The sequence below is a fragment of the Diabrotica virgifera genome, chromosome 6 (assembly GCF_917563875.1).
Source record: "Diabrotica virgifera virgifera chromosome 6, PGI_DIABVI_V3a".
NCBI lineage: Eukaryota > Metazoa > Arthropoda > Insecta > Coleoptera > Chrysomelidae > Diabrotica > Diabrotica virgifera.
Window position 1 is genome coordinate 109,434,279 of NC_065448.1, and position 20,598 is coordinate 109,454,876.

Consider the following 20,598-nt stretch of genomic DNA (forward strand, 5'->3'; position numbering starts at 1 on the left):
TAACATTTATTTACTATTTTTGATAATATTTGTTATACAAAAAATGACATTACAAAGATAGCTCCAATATTGTCATATTTCGCCGCTACTCACGCTGGAATCGTTTTCCGGTACCCCAGCATGGTCACGCACGGAGCGAAGAGCGAAACGGTACATCTCCAAAAATGAACTTATATTTTTTTGTTGTTGTTTTGTATTTAGTCTTTTTGATATTCATTTTTAGTCAACTTCAACTCTCTATAAGCTAAATCATATTAATACATGCTATTTTCTCGTACATAGATTATTTTGAGCTGTAAAAAATTTTATACATACATATTTACAAATTTTTACCAAATTTTTAATTAAATCTAATTTGTTTTTCAAAACAAACAATTCAAGAAAAAAGAATCCATTCATAATAAAATAAATAATAGGTGTTTGTTAAAAATTTCTTTCTGCAAGAGAATGATGGTTTGTATGGAATTACAAAAACCGAGAATATTCCTCTGCGTAGTTCAATGAAATCAAAATTGTTCTAAACCTGTTTATATTTCTAGAGTTTTCGGAAAATATAATAACAATGTAATAATTTTTTATATACTAATAAATAATTAGTAGATAGAAAAAATTTAATTTAGAAAAAAAATAGCAGCCAATAAACACCCTATTAATTCAATAACAATGACTGTTGGAATATTGCAACAGCTGCTTAATATCTTTAAATCATCTAGTTTTTGTTGTTTACGTAATCTTGGCTCCAGAGAAAGAGTTTGGTTAAGCTTAAGGCGCTCTGGGTTTTCTTTTATAAGTTGACAAATAAAACCGCCAATTACAGCATTTTCTGAATTTCCATCGTAAACTTGATCAATACAGTAACTGTAATAAAATAGTAAGTTAAAAAAGGCGGAAAATAAAATTCGAATTATTATCCTCTGTACTTTTTAAGATGTAAATCAACTCAATTGGAATACTCATATTAACAATATAACCAATAGGACTAAGCGACTTTTCTGGAACTGCAGACGAGTTGTAGGTAAAACCTGAGTAGGTATTGAAAAGAAAGGTAATCTGTTCGTTATACACATCAGTGCTACGACCGACAGTTACTTATGTATCAGTACTTTGGTGGAGAAAGACGGCTTTGCACTCTTGTGACCAAACCTCTCAAGTGCGACCACTCTCGCCACCCTACAAAAACAAGCGCTTCGAAATATAGGTAACAGTAGCATTGAACAGTACAGGAACGGCTTCATTAGAGGCTATCACAGGTCTCTCTCCGCTGGAATTATATATGTATTTCGGCGGTAGCCTTTATAACCATTCTGTGACTCAAAGCAAAAAATACTTGGTGACCGAATTATGTATTGAATAGCCACACAATGGGGACTATACTTGAGGAATCCATCTTTATGATGAACTCAGATATGAAGACACCAGAACTAATCTTCAATAAGAAGATTAACACAATTATACCATCTAGAATCTAGAGAATAATAAGTCCCAAATATTAATGGGGACTTAATATGGTTCTCTGAGGGATTCAAAACTGCCCATAGTACTGGATCAGCAGTGTTTAGACAAACATTTAACTATAATAAATGTTACAGCCTAGGTCAACATACAACTGTGTTCCAGGAAGAAGTTTTTGCTTTGGTGGCCTGCATTGATAAAAACCGTAAAGCTAAGAGAATCAACATTCACACAGATAGCCAAGCGACTATTCTGGCAATAAATAACCCACTCACAAAATCAAAACTGGTGAAAAAAGATCTCCTCACCAACCTAGCAAAAGACAATAATAATGTGCCTTTAATATGGGTCATGAAGGGGTGCATGGGAACGAACGAGCAGAACAGTCTTAATTGTTGTTCCATTTCTTCCACTACATCTTCCACTATTTTCTTTAGGATCTCAATGATTTCTTTTATTCATTCGTTTGCCGTGATATTCTGTCAATTGTGTTTTTCTTGTCATATTCTGTCCATCTACTCATTTCTGCATTATCGAGTGGGGTAATTTTGACAATCGTATTGTAGATCGTATTTTTTTTCTTAATATCTATATTTATGTTTCGGTTTTTTAAGCGTACATGCTTGTCCGGCAGGGATCTATGTAGTAACACCAAAACAAAAGCCCCCATCCCTTGTCGTACTGCTCAGCCATAGATCGATCCGATACACCAGTTTATTCTAGTCTAAGTAAAAGATCCACTTAGATTTTATCCTAGTACGTTAAATTTTTTGTTTTTTGGCCAACGTTTGTAATATCGATCGACTAGACTTGATCATTCACAATGAAGTGAATGCGTTTTGTCTGCCAGACCCATTAAGCTATCTGACCGACTTTTTTCTTTTAGTAAAAGATTTATCTTCAATTACAAAGAATAGTGTTTGAGTTTATAGTTGAAGAGATATGAATAATAACTTACTCAGTCATATTATAAGAGTCTCCTTGTATGGCACCCTGGAAAGTCATAAGTGATCCATCTTCCTGTAGATACAATGAACCGTCCAATCGTTCCATTTGCAACTTTTGCATGAAAGCATTATCAGAGCATTTAAAATTCTTGTCTAATACATAATATTGTGGTTGTTTTTGGATTTTATGATTCTCTACGTGAAATGTTGGTTCAAAATTATTGGTAAATGCAGGATCAACGACGCATAATTTATCACGTATGTTATAATAAAATCCCTTAGGACAACATTTTTGTATGCATATTTTTTCTATACAGGGATTAACAAAAGTGACCAGATATCTAAAAAAGAACATTATATACCTATCTAATTTACAAAACTTTGATTTTTATATACATTTTTAAAAGACTAGTATAAAGGAGATGGAAAATATATGCGTGTATATGTTATAGTCAAAGCCCGAATTTCAGGCACTCCTAGGTTTGACTAGGCAATCCTCAGGTCTGACTGACGGTCTTAGTCAAAGCCCGAAATAAATTGCAATTTCGGCCTTTGACTAGTCAAACCTAGGAGAGACTACGTTGGTCAGGCAAAGGTCGAAATTTAATTTTATGAAATCGGGGTTTGACTAGTCAAACCCCGATCAGCTATTAAAATGTCGTAATGTGTTAGATTAGGTTTAATAGAACGTCATTTTTAATTTTAATGTTTATTATTTTTATATTGTCATAATTAAAATAAAAAAAATAGTGTTTATTCTCGCATGTTGAGGCATTATGGCATTTAGAGTTGCACAATACGTTAGACCTTTTACACTTACATGGTTTTGAAGAGCACTTCTTATTGCAGTGGTATTTTATAAATCCTTGTCCTCCAAATTTAGAATCTTTTGTACTAATTTCTCTTAGAGACAGCTTAATGTCTGGAACATCTTCGAAATTAGGAAAATTCTCGTTGAATTCTCTTATTTGATTTCTTGAAAAAAGTGTGTTTATTGTTCCGTATTTCGCACCAACTCTATATAAACCGTCAATTATTGTTTTATTATTTATTTATTTATTAAGCGCAACAGGCCTTGTAGGCCTAGGGCTAAAATGTTTACATTTCTGATTACATAAATAATATAGTAAATAACTTAATATAACTTACATAACTTATAAATTTTATTTAAATACACTTCAGTCTTTTTATACACTCCTTCACCACCTCTCTCCATCTCCTTCTGTCCAATGCTAGTTCTTTCCATCTCTCAATGTTACTTTTCTTCAAGTCTTCATATACACTGTCCTTCCATCTTTTCCTTGGCCTGCCTTTCCTCCTCTTTTGTATTGGTCTTCGTGAAAGTACCATTTTTGGCATTCGTTTACTTCCCATTCTCTCTATGTGCCCCAAGTATCGTATTCTCTGTGCTTTGATCGTCGTCGAAATCGTTGGCTCTTGATATAGTTCTTCCAATTATTTATTGGTTCTTCTTCTCCACTGACCTTCTATTTTCACACCTCCATATATTGCTCTTTGCATTTTTCTCTCCCATCTTTCTAACAGGTCTGTTTCTGACTTTTTGAGCACCCATGTTTCGCTTGCGTATGTTACTGTAGGTCTGATAACAGTCTTATAAATTCTTATTTTTGTTTTTCTTGATACGTATTTGGATTTCAATAATGTGCGTAATGCTCCATATTTTTTATTTCCTTTAGCTATTCTTGCCTTTATCTCCCCTTCTTCATGACCATTTTCATCTATTTTGGCTCCCAGGTAAATAATTTCTTTGGCTCTTTTGAACGAGTATGTTTTTTCTCCATCTATTTGTACTATGATGTTATTCTCTTTTTCTTTTTGGATCTCTCCCATTATCATATACTTTTCTTCATTTATTTTAAGTCCGAATTTTTTGGCTTCTGGTATTATGTTTTTCATTAACTTTTGTAGTTCTTTTTTGCTTGTTGCTAATAGCGTCAGATCATCTGCAAATGCTATGCATTGGTGGCCGTTTTAAATATCGTTTCTTGCCTGTATATTCTGCTTTTCCTGATTATTCCTTCCAATGTTAGATTGAATGCCATTGTTGATAGTGGGTGTCCTTGTCGTAATCCTTCCTTGGTTTCAAACTTTTTGGATGTATACCCTTTCCAAGCTATTTCGTTTGTTGTGTTTTCCATCCCATAAATGGGATAAGGGAATTAAACAAGGAGATGGACTAAGCCCCCTCTTGTTTATAATAGTCATGGATACTTTAATCAAAAATACCAAAGATCAAACAAGAAACCTTCAATACATAGTAGGATATAAAAACTTAAATGCAATAAAGATCAACTCCCTTCTATACGCTGATGATATAGTTCTAATCACAGACACAGTAGAGAAAATGCAGAAACTAATAGATATTTGGCAAAAAGAGATACATAAATTAAAAATGGAAATGAACCTCAACAAAACAAAACTTATGATAATAAATGAAGATGAGAAAAGAGAAAGGAATACTAATATAATAGTAAGGGAAAAAGTAATAGAACATGTATCTACTTTTGAATATCTGGGAAATATAATAACGGATGATGGGAAAACGGACTTTGCAATAAGTAATAAACTGAAGAAGGCAACTAGCGTGTATTACTCTTTAAATAATACAATTTTTGGAAAGTCAGAAATAAGCAGCAAAACTAAACTCAGAGTATATAACAGCATAGTAAATCCGATAATGACATATGGGGCGGAAACATGGATTGTCCAAAAGAAACATGAATCAATGATAAACGCGACGGAGATGAAATACATGAGAAAAATAGCCGGAGTTACGAAGTTTGACAGATTCAGAAATGAAGATATAAGAAGAGAGTTGGAACAAGAACCGATAATTAGGAAGATCGAAAACAAACAATTAAGCTGGTTTGGACACATACAACGAATGGAGCAAAATAGACTTACAAAGAAGGTACATGAAGCCAAAATGGGAAACAAAAGAAAAAGGGAAGGCCGAGGAAGACATGGATGGACCAGATCCAAGATATAGGTGAAAGGAGACACATCAGTATGAGGGATATGAAGAACCTGGCCACCAATAGAAGCAATTGGAAGAAGTGGATAAAAGGCGGAACCCGACATCCGACGCCCTGAAGGGCACTAAGGATTATGAGAAAGAAGAAGAAGAAGTGTTTTCCATCGTCATCTTTATCATCCTGACAATTTTACTTGGTATCCCCAATTCTTTCATCAGTTCGTACATCTGCTGTCTATTTACTGTGTCGTAAGCCTGCTTTATCTATTATTATTATTGTTTTATCTTGTATGATATCCAAGGAAATGCGATTGAAAGTCTTCATGCCCAGGCTAATGCTATGAAACAATTAAGTGAAAAAAATATCCTCCAATTTCGATCGGAAAAACTGTAACAATGCCTATCCCCAGCTTTGATAGAGCCAAAGAGGATGCTCGAAATATTTTGAATAGCATACAAGATAAAACAATTGACGGTTTATATAGAGTTTGTACGAAATACGGAACAATAAACACACTTTTTTCAAAAAATCAAATAAGAGAATGCAAAGAGAAATTTCCTAATTTCGAAGATGTTCCAGACGTTAAGCTGTCTCTGTCTCTAAGAGAAATTAGTAGAAAAGATTCTAAATTTGGAGGACAAGAATTTATAAACTGCTACTGCAATAAGAAATGCTCTTTCAAATTAAGTAAGTGTAAAAGGTCTAACGTATTTTGCAACTCTACGTACCATAATGCCTCAACATGTTAGAGTAAACACTTTTTTTTATTATTTTAATTACGATAATATAAAATAATAAACATTAAAATTAAAAAATGACGTTTTATTAAACCTAATCTAACAAATTACGACATTTTAATAGCTGATCGGGGTTTGACTAGTCAAACCCCGATTTCATAAAATTAAATTTCGACCTTTGCCTGAAAAACTTAGTCTCTCCTAGGTTTGCCTAGTCAAAGGCCGAAACTATAATTTATTTCGGGCTTTGACTAAGACCGTCAGTCAGACCTGAGGATTGCCTAGTCAAACCTAGGAGTGCCTGAAATTCGGGCTTTGACTATAACATATATAAGAAGATTTAAAAGGATTGGGGGGCGCGATAAAGAAATATTGATACGATAAAGATAAATATCGTCAAAATATTTATTCAGTTTACTGGGAACGTGTTCATTAAATATCGTTAATCTTAATTTAATAACATTTCTATTGAATTTAAAAAGGAGTATTTTAGAAAAATAAGCACCAGTGATATGATTAAAAAGGAGAAAGTAGGTACGTGGTAATTTGCGTAGGACGACGTAATACAACGAACTGTCAAACTTTACTAGTAGTGTGATAAAAAGAATATACTTATTGAAAGGATGATCCAAAACAGAAAAAACATAAAGACCTCTACCTCTCTTTTCAGCAAAATATCATTTTTTTTTTCTAATTTTTGATGTTTGGGACATTATAGTTTATGGCATATAAATGTAGTCCTATAGAGGTCAATATGAGCAAGAAAATGTAGGTTGTACATCTCGGCATGGGACGGTTGCACCAATTTTACCTGAGATGCGTTCAGCTGGGAGCTCGATTGCGCCGAACTAAAGTCGACTTTACACTACATGATTTATCATGTGATTTGTCATATGATTTTTCCCATGAGGAGCCGCATGACAATGCTTATGACAAAACGAGCCGTATAAACAATGCAAAATCATATGACAAATCACACAGTGTAAACACGTAAATTTCACTCCATGACCAAATCATATGACAAATCACATGATAAATCATGTAATGTAAAGTCGACTTAACTCAGATGTATAATACTGATCTAAGTATGATTGCGTCTAAGTGACATAATATCTTAATGTCTTCCTTGGGCGACTGTACCTCCGCAGAGTAGTGTATTAATATGTACCGTTGCAGGTTAGGTTATATGATTAAAGATGAGACTAAAATGTAATAACCTATTTCAAAAACATACAGTTATATACACAACCAAACTTATATGGAAGCACCATGAATTTCAAAGCAATATTTATTTCTTTTGAAAAAATTTGTGATTGTTGCGAAGAATAAAGGTTTTTATTGAAAATAAACAAATCGATAAGACAATCAGATAGTACAGCTCGGTACGGTATTGGGACCGTGCAAGTTCGGAAAAGCGACACCTGGTTTCTACGCTCTACACTTTTATTCGCACTTTTAATTATATTGACCAATCATATGGTCCTGGTTACTGGATAATTGTCAAAGCCATAGTCCAAAAAATAATAATAAGAAGAAAAAATAAGATTCAGGTTATGTTATTAAAACGTAAACAATTGTATGTACTAAATAAAATTAGTTATTAAAATGCAGTACTGCAAGCAAAATACAATTAATTAAATTTACCTTTATATAATAATTGCATATAATATCAATATTGTGGAGCAATATATAATTTTTGTCCTTCAATGACAGTAGTTATGAAATGTACGTCAATTTGACAATTTCAATTGACATGAATTATTTAAGAAAGTTGCAATATTTCTCCGCTATTCGCGCACGATGGTTTCGCGTATCCCTTCCAAGTACTTGCACACCGCGAATTAGTCCAGAAAGCCACTGCGCATCCGCTAGGAAAAATATTCTAATTCGTATTTTTTGCACAATCTTACTCAAAAAGGACTCCTTTTAACAAATTTGCATGTAGCCAGGACCAAAAGGTGGTCAAAAATTTTTTAAACGTTTTTTTTTTGTTTTTTTCCTAAAATTATTTTTTTTGCATGGAAAAAGTTTTTTTTGGGTTTTTTGGATCATTCCAAACAGAAAAGGTCTTTAGTGACTTTTCTCTAAAAATGATAGATTTTGACATATAAGCGATTAAAAATTGAAAAATTGCGAAATCGGCCATTTTTAACCCTCAAAAACTATGTGAAAAACTGAAAATTTGAATGTTGCCAAGGTAGGTGGATATTCTTTAAACATCGATTGATGAAATCCCGAAGAGTTTTTTGCAATACAATATTCAAAACTCCTTTGTTTTTTAATTGCTAATCAAGCGTGCGCGACACTATTTTCCACCGACAGTATGGTGCAAATGAAAGGAATAAATTCGTTATTTCGTAAACCGGCGACTTTAAAAAAAATCCCGAAACAGGTCGATTTTTATTTTTAAGTTATGATATTGTGGCATATATGGTATACTAGTCACATCATCCATCTGGACGTGATGACGTAATCGATGATTTTTTTTAATGAGAATAGGGGTCGTGTGCTAGCTCATTTGAAAGGTTCTTCAATTCTCTGTTCAGTAATATAAACATTTACATAATTATTTATACAGGGTGTCCAAAATTTTTTATTAAATTAAATTATTTGACAAAAAAAGAAGTAGAAGGACACCTTGTATAAATAATTATGTAAATTTTTACATTACTGAATAGAGAATTGAAAAACCTTTCAAATAAGCTACCACACTACCCCTATTCTCATTTAAAAAATCATAGATTACGTCATCACGCCCAGATGGATGACGTCACTAGTATACCATATATGCCACAATATCATAACTTAAAAATAAAAATCGACCTGTTTCGGGATTTTTTTTTAAAGTCGCCGGTTTACGAAATAACGAATTTATTCCTTTCATTTGCACCATACTGTCGGTGGAAAATAGTGTCGCGCACGCTTGATTAGCAATTAAAAAACAAAGGAGTTTTGAATATTGTATTGCAAAAAACTCTTCGGGATTTCATCAATCGATGTTTAAAGAATATCTACTTACCTTGGGAACATTCAAATTTTCAGTTTTTCACATAGTTTTTGAGGGTTAAAAATGGCCGATTTCGCAATTTTTCAATTTTTAATCGCTTATATGTCAAAAACTATCATTTTTAGAGAAAAGTCACTAAAGACCTTTTCTGTTTGGAATGATCCAAAAAACCTAAAAAAACTTTTTTCCATGCAAAAAAATAATTTTAGGAAAAAACAAAAAAAAACGTTTAAAAATTTTTGACCACCTTTTGGTCCTGGTAACATGCAAATTTGTTAAAAGGAGTCCTTTTTGAGTAAGATTGTGCAAAAAATCCGAATTAGAATATTTTTCCTAGCGGATGCGCAGTGGTTTTCTGGACTAAATAGGTTATTTGCTTGAGTTGCAAATTGAACGAAAATAAATAAACTAACTTTTGCGTCCAAAAACTAAAATATGCCTCATGTGTAGTTATAGAACTTACAACGGAGAAAGATTATTATTCTTGTGGAGCAAGTAATGTTCTCAGGGGGACATAGCTGTAGAGCTAGACGTGACACAGGGCGTTCAGTCCAAAACCTATGCTAGGTAACAGGAACTAGGAAAACTCAAAATAAAGCAAGGGAAAGTCGCCGAAAGTAATAACGGTTCGCCACTATCGTTAAATTGTCCAATCAGCTGGAAGGCACCCAAACATTTCTCACCTGCAGCTCCAAAGGCAACTTTTGGAAGCTACAGTTGTAACTGTTTCAGTTGAAACGATAAGAAGAAGAGTTCGTGCCAAGAAGTATACAGCAGGAGACAGTTATGGATTCCCAAGTTATCCAGGCAGCACAAGATTAATCGCCTAAATTGGTGTCTTCACCACCAAAACTGGAACATTGGGAATTGACAAAATGTGCTATTTTCAGAAAAAGTCAAAATTTGTGTAAAATCAGGTGACCCACGAAATTGTGTACTTAGGAGTCGAGTAAGACAAGCCAGAACAAAAACTGTCAGATCTGTTCACAAGTATACAAGAGGAAGTGTAATGTTCTGGAGAGGAATTGTGATCCGTAAAAAAACTCCTTTAATTTTCATACAATCAATTTTAACTGCTCACAGGTATGTTGCTAACCTGTAGTTAGGCTCTGGAGAGGTGAAACAGGAGAAAATTTAATTTTCATGCATGATAATGGACCTCCACATACCATTAGAGTGACTAGATCAGTCGGTCAGTATTTTTTTCAATTTTTTTGTTTTTCTGTGAGACAAAATTTTCATTAAGATTCGGTGTTTCTAAATTTGCATACACTCGTGATAAGTGACTCGTTCAAGCCCTTTTATCTACAGCTCTTTCAAAAATAAGGATTTTGAACCGATGAAACTTACATATGATTAATACATACGCGAGTAAAAAACTTGTGAAGTGGTAACAATTAAGTTCATTGGAAATGCTAATTAGGGGCTGATTTTCCCGATTTCTTACCAATAAAAAGGGACGAACTTTATTTTCAGAGTAACTTGTTTACTTTTGATGCTAAAAAATTGTTTTAAAAAACAAAAATAAACATTTCTTAAATACTTTAAAAAAGATAAAATGAATATTGCCCAAAAAGTGCTTCGTTTTTTGGTTATGGCACGTTAAAATATTCGATTTGGAATTTGACGAATATGAACCTATTTATCATTAGCAGTAACTCTGCTTCTACAAGGTATAGTGACCTAATATATACACCATGTTTTTCATTTTTTTACATGCTATATTTTTGATAAGAATTTTTTTTACCAAATACTTACTTTTTGAGTTATTTGCGAAAAACCGTCTGAAAACGTGGTTATTTTGTAGAAAAATTAACATATTCACTCGCAAATAACTCGAAAAGTATTAACTTGGTGAAAAAACTTTATAAAACAAAAGTTGCTTAGAATTAGTCATTTTATCCATTTCCGGACTTATTTCGAACATATATTTTGCACCCACACAAAGGGGGTGAAACTCACCCCTAGGGCAAAAGCACGCATCGGCACAATATCACTTTTTTTCTTTGACTTGGTGGCTATGTGCATGCCAAATTTCATGCCAATCCAAGCGGTTCTTTAAAATTTAGAGGTTTTGCAATATTTTACCTTTAAAGAACGTACTACTAATTAATTAGAATAAAGCTGTGAGGATTACATCTGCGCGTCCGGTACAATCGTGCTGCGCGTCCGGTACAATCGTGCCCGTAGATTAGAGGACCCTCTATCTCTATCAAGACCTGATTATAGCAGGCACCATCTGCACAATCGTCCCATGTCTGTACAGTTACAATTGACCAAAAAACTGGCTTTTATATTTTTACATATTTTTGAATTAAAAATAAATCTCTAAATCTACATGAAGCGAGAAATTGTTTTACACGATATTTATTTCTGGTTACTTACCCTCCCGATGAAAGTATGTCTACACAAAAGGATTGTGGAGAAAAAGAGGTCACCAACCGCGTCTTGTTAATATGGATGAATTCGTTTAAAAACAGTTCTTTTCGATTAAAAGTATAACGCTGACTTGTATTTGACGAGGGCCAAATCAGGGCTGAAACAATTTTAGACGATTAAACACTGCCAAAATCAACAACATTTTATAACAAAATATATATGGTCTATCTAAATGTAAATGGTCTATCTAAATGGTCTATATGTTCTATCTAAAAGTAAAAATATTCTAAAAAAATTTAGTTTTTTTACTTTTCTGTGGGCGTTAGTTTACAGTTATAGATTTTGTTTCATTTATAAATCTGACAAGAAGCTGACATGCGTACTTCTTATTACAAAGGATAAAAGAAGAAGTTTAGATATTAGTTAATTACAAGTCTCATTCTTGGTCAATCTGAAGTATTGTTTTGATTATTTTTTCTATTCTCATTTTCTTCCTTTCGATCGCTATAACTATTTTCACTTTATTTAACGCACATTGAAAAGGATCCAACATCGCCATAAGTAACCGTATCAATATATCGGTCAATAGACTTGCGTGATCGTATTAAGATAAAGTACGAAATGATTAAGAAGAGGACAATTTCTGATTAAAAATTGTCGTAATCAATTTGTATGCTTGACTGTGCAACGATATAAATCTATAATTCTTAAGATCACCCTTTTTTGTGAAGGATTATATATTATATTATATCGTCGGTATACTACAAAAACCAGGTAAATGTCGAAATACCGAAATCGAGAAAAAACGTTTTTAAAATTTAGTGCTTTATTTTGAATTAAGCGGACCAGTTGTGTTTGATATTCGATATGCTAGTGAAAGATGCATATATCAGAAATAATATTCTATCATTAGTTTGAAAAAGTTAAGAGACCTAGCTGATTAAACCTAAATTTAAGATCCAGGTGGAATCACTTACCTGGTTGTACCTGTAAATCAAAATAAATCACACTATATTAAAGACACTTATCACCTTTTTACTGAATATGGTAGATATACAGCAGTAGAAATATATTGTCCGGCAAATATAAATGTGCGCTTTGTTAGTTACATGGTTACATGCAACAGAACTTTGATTTTATGGAAGTAAGTAGCGATATATTGTTTTATTTGAAAATGAAAAGTTGGTTACGTGTAACTTATTTGTTTATTACACAAATTATCTGCTGAATAGTAAGTCGTATCATTTATTGAGTTTTACCTGTATGTAGAGCGTAAAAAGCTGAAAATTTTGGTATACTTAACTCAATATTTTAAAATTTGTCATTTACCTGGTTTTCGCAGTATACCGACGATATTATTTTGTGAAGGAGTATTATATACTATAGACTATAGACTCTAATTCCAGTCTTTAAGGATTTAGCTAGTATGTTAGTATGATAGATATTATTAAATCGCCCTATTAGTATTGGAATTGTTATTGTCTTGTTTTCTTCCAAAACTCGGAAATTAGGTATACCCTCGTGTCATGGAGCTTTGTTATTTTTTAGCGCTTTTAAAGAATTTTCCATTTCGAATCCGTCTATATTTGGTATAGTCGGTTCGCTAAACTCAGACAGAACTGGCTAGTGATTTTAGTAAATAATTTTGCCAATTTGGGCAAAATTGGTCAAAAACAAAAAAATTACCTACTAAAATCACTAGCCAGTTGTGTCTGAGTTTAGCGAACCGACTATAGTAACTCCGATCCAACGTTTTCTATAATCAACTATTTTCAATGGGAAATAAGCCAAAATTTTACCAAAAAAATGATTTTATTAACGTTGGGAAGCCCAAATCGGGTTTCGTTGTCGAAGTTTTTTGGTATAATTTGGGTTTAGAAACGTTAATAAAATCATTTTTTTGGTAAAATTGTGGCTTATTTCCCATTGAAAATAGTTGATTATAAAAATGCCACAAGGAAATAGCTTCAGAACAACATAACGTTTTCTATTCTTCGATTAACGTTTTCTTTTGTGGATTCATTAGATTGGCTTTGCGAGCGGTACAAGGTTTTGCAGAAGTGTTCAACTATCGTTGTTATTTTATATTTGTCCTTTTTTTCCTTGTTATTGGTGTCTTTAATTTTGATTTTCTGAATACCCCGTGTCGGCCTTAGACATCTTAAGCCTCTCTTGTTTACTATGGACAAATAGAATAGAAGAATTCTACAAGCAATTAGAATACATTCTGGAATCGACCAAAAAAGAAGAGGTCACCGTAATCATGGGCGATTTCAACGCTAAAGTTGGTAAGGTGAAAACTGATGGATACACTGGTGAATTTGGACTTGGACAACGGAACGACCGAGGTGAACGTCTCGTACAATTTTGCCAAGAAAAAGAATTTGTAGTAATGAACACAATGTTCAGATTGCCAAACCGTAGATTGTACACGTGGACATCACCAAGGGATAATGCAGACAACATCGTCAGGAATCAAATCGATTATATACTAATCAAAAGCCGGTTTAAAAAATCCATCACGTCTACAAAAACCTATCCAGGCACTAATATAGAATCGGATCACAATCCGGTGGTGGCTGTAGTAAATATAAGATTCAAGAAACTACAGAAAAATGCAGCTAAACAAAAGATAGACGTTAAGCAACTGAAAGACGCAACTATACTGGAAAGGGCAAGAGAACAGGTAAACAACAATTTTAGAAACCTCGCTGCAAAAAAAAGGAACACAGGCAATGTAGAGGACAAATGGATGGAGATAGAAAAGACCCTTATGACAGCTGGTGAAGGCTCCTTAGCTCCACGCAAAATTAAGAAAAAGGAATGGATGACAAACGAAATTTTGTACCTCATGGAGAAAAGGCGAAGAAATAAAACCAACAAGATAAAATACAAATAAGTGAACCGTGAGATTAAAAGAAAAATTAGAGAAGCCAAAGAGAAGTGGGTTCTGGAAAACTGCAAGGAAATAGAAGAATATGAAAGAAAGTACGATAGCTTTAACATGCATAAAAAGATCAAGGAAATAACAGGTAAAAAAGTGAAACAAGCATCCATCGTAAAGGACAAAAAAGGTAAAATAATTACAGATTTAAATGAAAAACTGGCAATATGGACAGAATACATTGAAGAACTTTTTGCAGACGAAAGACCAGAAATAGCAGTGGCAGAACCTACAGACGACACAACAGGGCCTAAAATCCTAAAAAGCGAGATAGAATATGCTTTAAGGAACACAAAAGGGGGTAAAGCTGCAGGACCAGATGAAATTCCTGTAGAATTGTTGAAACTTATAGACGACGTCACACTTGAAATAATGGTGAACCTCTTTAACACAATTTATAGAACAGGCATCATACCAAAGAAAAGGCTCTCCTCTACTTTCGTCACAATTCCGAAGACGAATAACGGCAGAGAGTGTTCAGACCACAGAACTATAGCATTGATAAGCCAGACACTAAAAGTATTTTTAAAAATAATTCACAAAAGAATATTTAATAAATTAGAAGAGGACATAAGCGCCACACAGTTTGGATTCAGAAGTGGACTGGGAACACGGGAAGCTTTGTTTGGTCTGAGTGTGTTAATGCAAAGATGTTTGGATGCAAACCAAGACCTCTACGTAGGTTTCATAGATTTTGAGAAGGCCTTCGATAAAGTCAGACACCAAAAGCTGTATGAAATCCTAAGAAGCAAAAATATCGACAGTCGCGACATTAACATCATATCCAGGTTGTACTGGGGACAAACAGCAAAAATCAAGATTGATAATGAGTTAACCGAAGAAATTGAGATCGTCGACGTGTGCGTCAGGGTTGTGTGCTTTCTACACTATTATTCAATATATATAGCGAAACAATATGTCAGGAAGCGCTCCTAGAGCAATACATTGGTATGAACATTAACGGAGAGTTGATTAACAATATACGATACTGATGACACGCTAATAGTAACAGATAACCTAGAAAATTTACAGTATTTGATGTAAAACATAAATACTCAGACCAATAAGTATGGTCTAAAACTGAACATCAAAAAGACTAAATTCATTATTGTAACAAAGAAGCTATACACCAATGTGAATTTAACCATAAATAATCAGCCAGTTGAAAGAGTTACGTCCTACAAATATTTAGGGGTTTGCTTCACTGATACTAATGACCAGACAAGAGAAATCAAGAGGCGAATTGAGATAGCGAGACAATCGTTTGTCAAAATGAAAAAGTTCCTATGCAGCCGGGACATAAATATAAACTTAAGAACGAGAATGTTAACATGCTATGTTTTCTCCGTTCTGCTGTACGGCATGGAAGCTTGGACACTTAAAAAGATAAACATAAAAAACATTGAGGCATTCGAGATGTGGTGTTACAGGAGAATGTAGAAAATACCATGGACAGAAAGAGTAACAAATCAAGATGTTTTGCTGAAGATGGAGATGGAATGCGAAGTCATAAAAACCATACAAGCAAAAAAACTGGAGTATCTAGGCCACATAATGAGAGGAGAAAAGTACTCTCTGTTAAGACTCATAATCCAAGGAAAAATCTCGGGAAAGAGAAATGTGGGACGTAGGAGGATTTCCTGGTTGCGAAATTTAAGGGAGTGGTATGGGTGCAGTTACAGTTGTTCAGAGCTGCAGTCAACAAAGTTAAGATTGCTGTGATGGTAGCCAACCTCCGATAGGAGACGGTACTGCAAGAAGAAGAGTATTAACAAATTATGTAAAGAAAATTATTTGAAATAATTTTGACTAATAAATTGTTCCGTTTTGGTCGCCAAAACATTCAACTGTAAAACATTACGTTCATTGGAAAAAGCCATAACAGTGACAGAATTATATGCATTGCTACCATCTTGTTGACACCAAACAATATTAAAACATAGTTCTATATGGTGAGTATGATGGTCGCTATAAGGCCGATATCCGTATTTTGCAAAGGATTTGAAACCACTGTTATTATATCGACTTAGATGGAAGTGATATCGAAATTGTCGAAGGGTATCTATATAGGTCACACGATCAAACTCTAGGCAAACAGAATCAAATGGCAGACATATTTCGAAGAATCCGAATGACTTAGGAAGACTCAAGAAAAGGGTATTCAACAGTTGTATTCTACCAGTTATAACCTATGGAATGGAGACCATGACACTTAGGGTGCGTTCACTATGGAGACCATCGCATCGTATCCTAGCCTAGAGCTTAATATCCTACTCTTCATTTTGGTAAACGCTTGCATTAAAATAATGCATCTGGCGATCGATAATATGGTACGAGGAGTACGAGGGATACCAGGAAGCGAGGGTCTGCGCCTCGTTGTGAGCACAACTTTAGAGGTTTCAGCCAATAAATTGAGAACGACACAGAGAACTGGATAGGACATGTGGCACGGCAAAACAACGAAAGGTGGATGAAAAACATTGTACATTGGAGACCACGCGAGCACAAGCGTATTAGAGGAGGACCACAAAAACGATGACTAGACGACATCAAAGCAAAAATGGGGAGAACTGTCATTAAATAGCACAAAAAAGAGAAGAATGGAGAACCCATGGGGAGTCCTTTGTCCTGGAGTGGATATAAACAGACTGAAGAAGAGAAGAAAAGTTATTATATTCTTCCTCCGCTATATTACAACTAGAACATTTTTTATTAAGTCCCACCCTTTAGCGATCAAAACACAAATAAGGTTCTATAAGCTAATTTGCTGGCTGCGGAGCAAATGGCTCCTATTGGCTTGGTGAGGTCTTCTCCAGTGACAAGGCCACTTTAACCGTTTTTTAGGTCAGCTGGCCAGATTCTTTTGAGTCTCCTATTGGCATGATGTTCTATTTGAGGTCGAAGTAGGGGGCTACTGTGTGATTCCAGTCCTTCATTGTGCTTCATGCTAGAACATGGTTAATTAATTTCACATGAGTACATAACATACTCCTTACCTAACTAAGATCAAACTTCTTACCAGAGAATTTAAACCTCAAACGTGGTCTGTAATAGATAAGGAAGGTAATTTAAAGACCGATACTGATGAAATATTGGAAACATGGCGAAACTACTGTGGCGAGCTATATAAAAATAACCAGGTATCAGCAGAAAATCAGTGGCCTTCTGACTACCCTAGAGAACCTACTGTCTTACTCGCTGAAGTCAAAGATGCAATTAAATCACTAAAGAGAAATACATCCCCAGGCATTGATTCAATACCATGTGAAATACTACAGTTACTATAGGTGACAAAGGATTACATATCATCCATTCTATCTGTCGCTGTTTGAAATTCAGGAAAATGGCCATCTTATTGGTGTACCTCAATTTATATCCCACTACACAAAAAAGAACTACTACCAGATGTGAAAACTACCGCACACTGTCACTAATAACACATGCTAGTAAAATCTTGTTGCATATCATCAAAAATAGATTAAAAACCTATCCACATTACCAAATACCTCAGAAACAAGCGGGGTTTGTAAAGGGTAAAGGTAGAAGGGAACAAATCCTGAACCTGAGACAACTCACTGAAAAGTCTAGAGAACTTCAAGTACCTATGATTATATGCTTCGTTGACTACCAAAAGGCATTTGATTGTGTAAGCTGGATAAATCTGTGGTGAATTTTAATAGAAATGGGCGCACCAATGCACCTGGTGACACTTATTAAAAATCTGTACCAGTCTACTATAGCGACAGTACGACTAGATCAGAAGTTCTCAAACCAATTCAAGACCGAGAGAGGTGTTAGACAAGGATGCGTGTTGTCACCTGACTTATTTAACATTTATGGTGAACATGTCATGAGGATGGTTTTAGAAGGATGGGCCGGTGGAGTAACAGTAGCTGGTAGGAAAATATCCAATTTAAGGTTTGCTGATGACACTACACTTATAGCAGCAAATGAGCAAGAAATGTTTAATCTTCTGCGAAGAGTTGAGTACGAAAGCAATAAAGTTGGTCTGAAAATCAATAAAGCTAAGACAAAAATGACTAACTAACAAAGCTAATAAAGCTAACACTATTCAACTGACTAACACAATATTACAGGAATACCAGATAATAAACACCTTTGTCTATCTCGGGTCTAGTATAACTAACGATGGTAACTGTGAAGCAGAAGTTCGGAGACGTATTGGTATGGCAAAAAATGCGATGAGTCGCCTAACTAATGTTTGGAAAGACGGATCTATCTCTCAAAATATCACGATGAGACTGGTGAATCCCCTTGTATTCTAAATATTTCTATACGGAGCAGAGACTTGGACTTTTCGCGCATGCGAGCGCCAAAAAATTGAGGCCTTTGAGATGTGGTGCTGGAGAAGAATGCTGCGCATACCTTGGACAGCTCATAGGACAAACGTTTCCATTCTAAACCAACTCAATATTAAAAAAAGGCTGTCCACAATATGTCTGCAACGAATTCTGCAGTTCTTTGGTCACGTGGTTCGCAGAGGTGACGACAGTTTGGAGAGATTAATTGTTTCTGGAAACGTTCCGGGGAGAAGATCATGAGGACGATCGCCAACTAGATGGTCAGACCAAATAAAGCATTCAATTAGAAACTTATTCTGCGAAGCTCTTAGAGCAGCTGAAGATAGAGACCAATGGAGAAACATTGTTCGGAATATTGGAAGAAATCACAATCCTCAGTAATGGGGAAACGACAGGAGAAAGAGACATAGCATACTATATATATAAATATAAAACATGATATAAATCCCACGATTGATAATCGTTCCATTTTCAAAAGAAAATGTAGGACTCCCAATAGACTGTCAGATTTCCGACAAAGTTCAACCATGATTTTATCCCTATGCCTTTGAGAGTATTGAAAGTTAAAAGTGAGGAGAGTAAAATATGTGAAAACTGTGGAGTTTCCTAGGGAATTTTCCTAGGAAAATTGAATCTTCTTTTGTAAAGAAAATCGCATATTGTCCCTCGTGCCATTTTACGAATCGATAGAGGAGTGTTAATTATAACCTAAAAATGTAATTTAATAGAATAGGGTTCTGATTTTCTCCTTCGTGCTACTTGAAAGCTGGTGGAAAATTAGGAAAATTCGAATTGCGGAAAATGAGGAAAACGCACCCTGATTCAACTCTAAATTTCCTTTTTTTAAAATGTATGTAGATGACATTTTCAGTAGGTACACAAAAAGTACTGAACTAGTTAAATGTTAGGTAAGAACCTAACATTAATATCATGTTAAATCTGATCAGAGTACCTACACTAAAATTACAATAAAGATGCACTAGAAATAAACAAACCAAGACACGTTGAATGTTAAGAGGAGCACTCCCGAATCATGATTTACAATGTATACGTTTGTAAATCATGATTTGGGATTTAAAATGTATTTATCATGATTTGGGAGTGCTCCTCGTAACATTCAACAAGTCTTAGTTTGTTTATTTCTAATGCATATTTATTGTGATTGCAGTATAAGATACGTTATTATTAAAAGAAGCACATTAAATTGTGATTTAAGTAGGTATGTAGATTTTCCTTACCAAATGCGTGTTCATTTCGTAAGCGTAAAATATAATTATATTTCAGATTTACGGTATTCTGATTTATGTAATTTCGTTCAGTTGATGCATTTTCAAAATAATCAGATATCTTGTTTAGAAGTTCCTCTGATGAAATATCTTCGTCTCCATCTTGACACTCGTAGTTGGGATTCAAATACTGGTTATCTGCACAGCATTTATTTAAAGTAACCATCTTTTCTGTTGGTATTGTGTTTGGAATATTAGGTTTAGTTGTACCATTACTGTAATCAATATTGTTTATTGTGTTCAGGTTTGTCATCAATACTTCATCCTTTAACTGATAATCATTAGATGCGATTCTTTTCACTCGTATTTTATTTTCTCTTGATATTGTGTTATTCGATAAGTGAGGTAACGATGTAATATATGTATATGTGGACAGTGATATAACGTAAAAACTTACAAATAGCAATAAAAATACTACAGTAAAAGTACTCATTTTGTAAATGTCAAATATTACTTTTCTGACAAGTTGATAATAAAATGCATAGATGTCTATAAAAAAAATTAAATTAACCTTAACAGGTGTCAATA

General features: G+C 34.2%; 2 protein-coding genes across 2 annotated transcripts in view; one reads left to right on the top strand and one right to left on the bottom strand.

Annotated features, from left to right (window-relative positions):
• The window catches only part of LOC114327944 (Krueppel-like factor 5), a 209,219-nt gene that overhangs the window by 133,300 nt on the left and 55,321 nt on the right, over nucleotides 1–20,598 (top strand). The window lies entirely within an intron of this gene.
• On the bottom strand, nucleotides 513–20,530 carry LOC114327943 (uncharacterized). The gene is made up of 4 exons (XM_028276666.2): nucleotides 20,023–20,530; nucleotides 11,525–11,675; nucleotides 2,411–2,740; nucleotides 513–858 (listed from the first exon to the last, which is right to left on the bottom strand). Exons 1-4 carry the CDS (start codon nucleotides 20,501–20,503, stop codon nucleotides 612–614), a joined length of 1,209 nt encoding a protein of 402 aa, XP_028132467.1. The 5' UTR covers nucleotides 20,504–20,530; the 3' UTR covers nucleotides 513–611.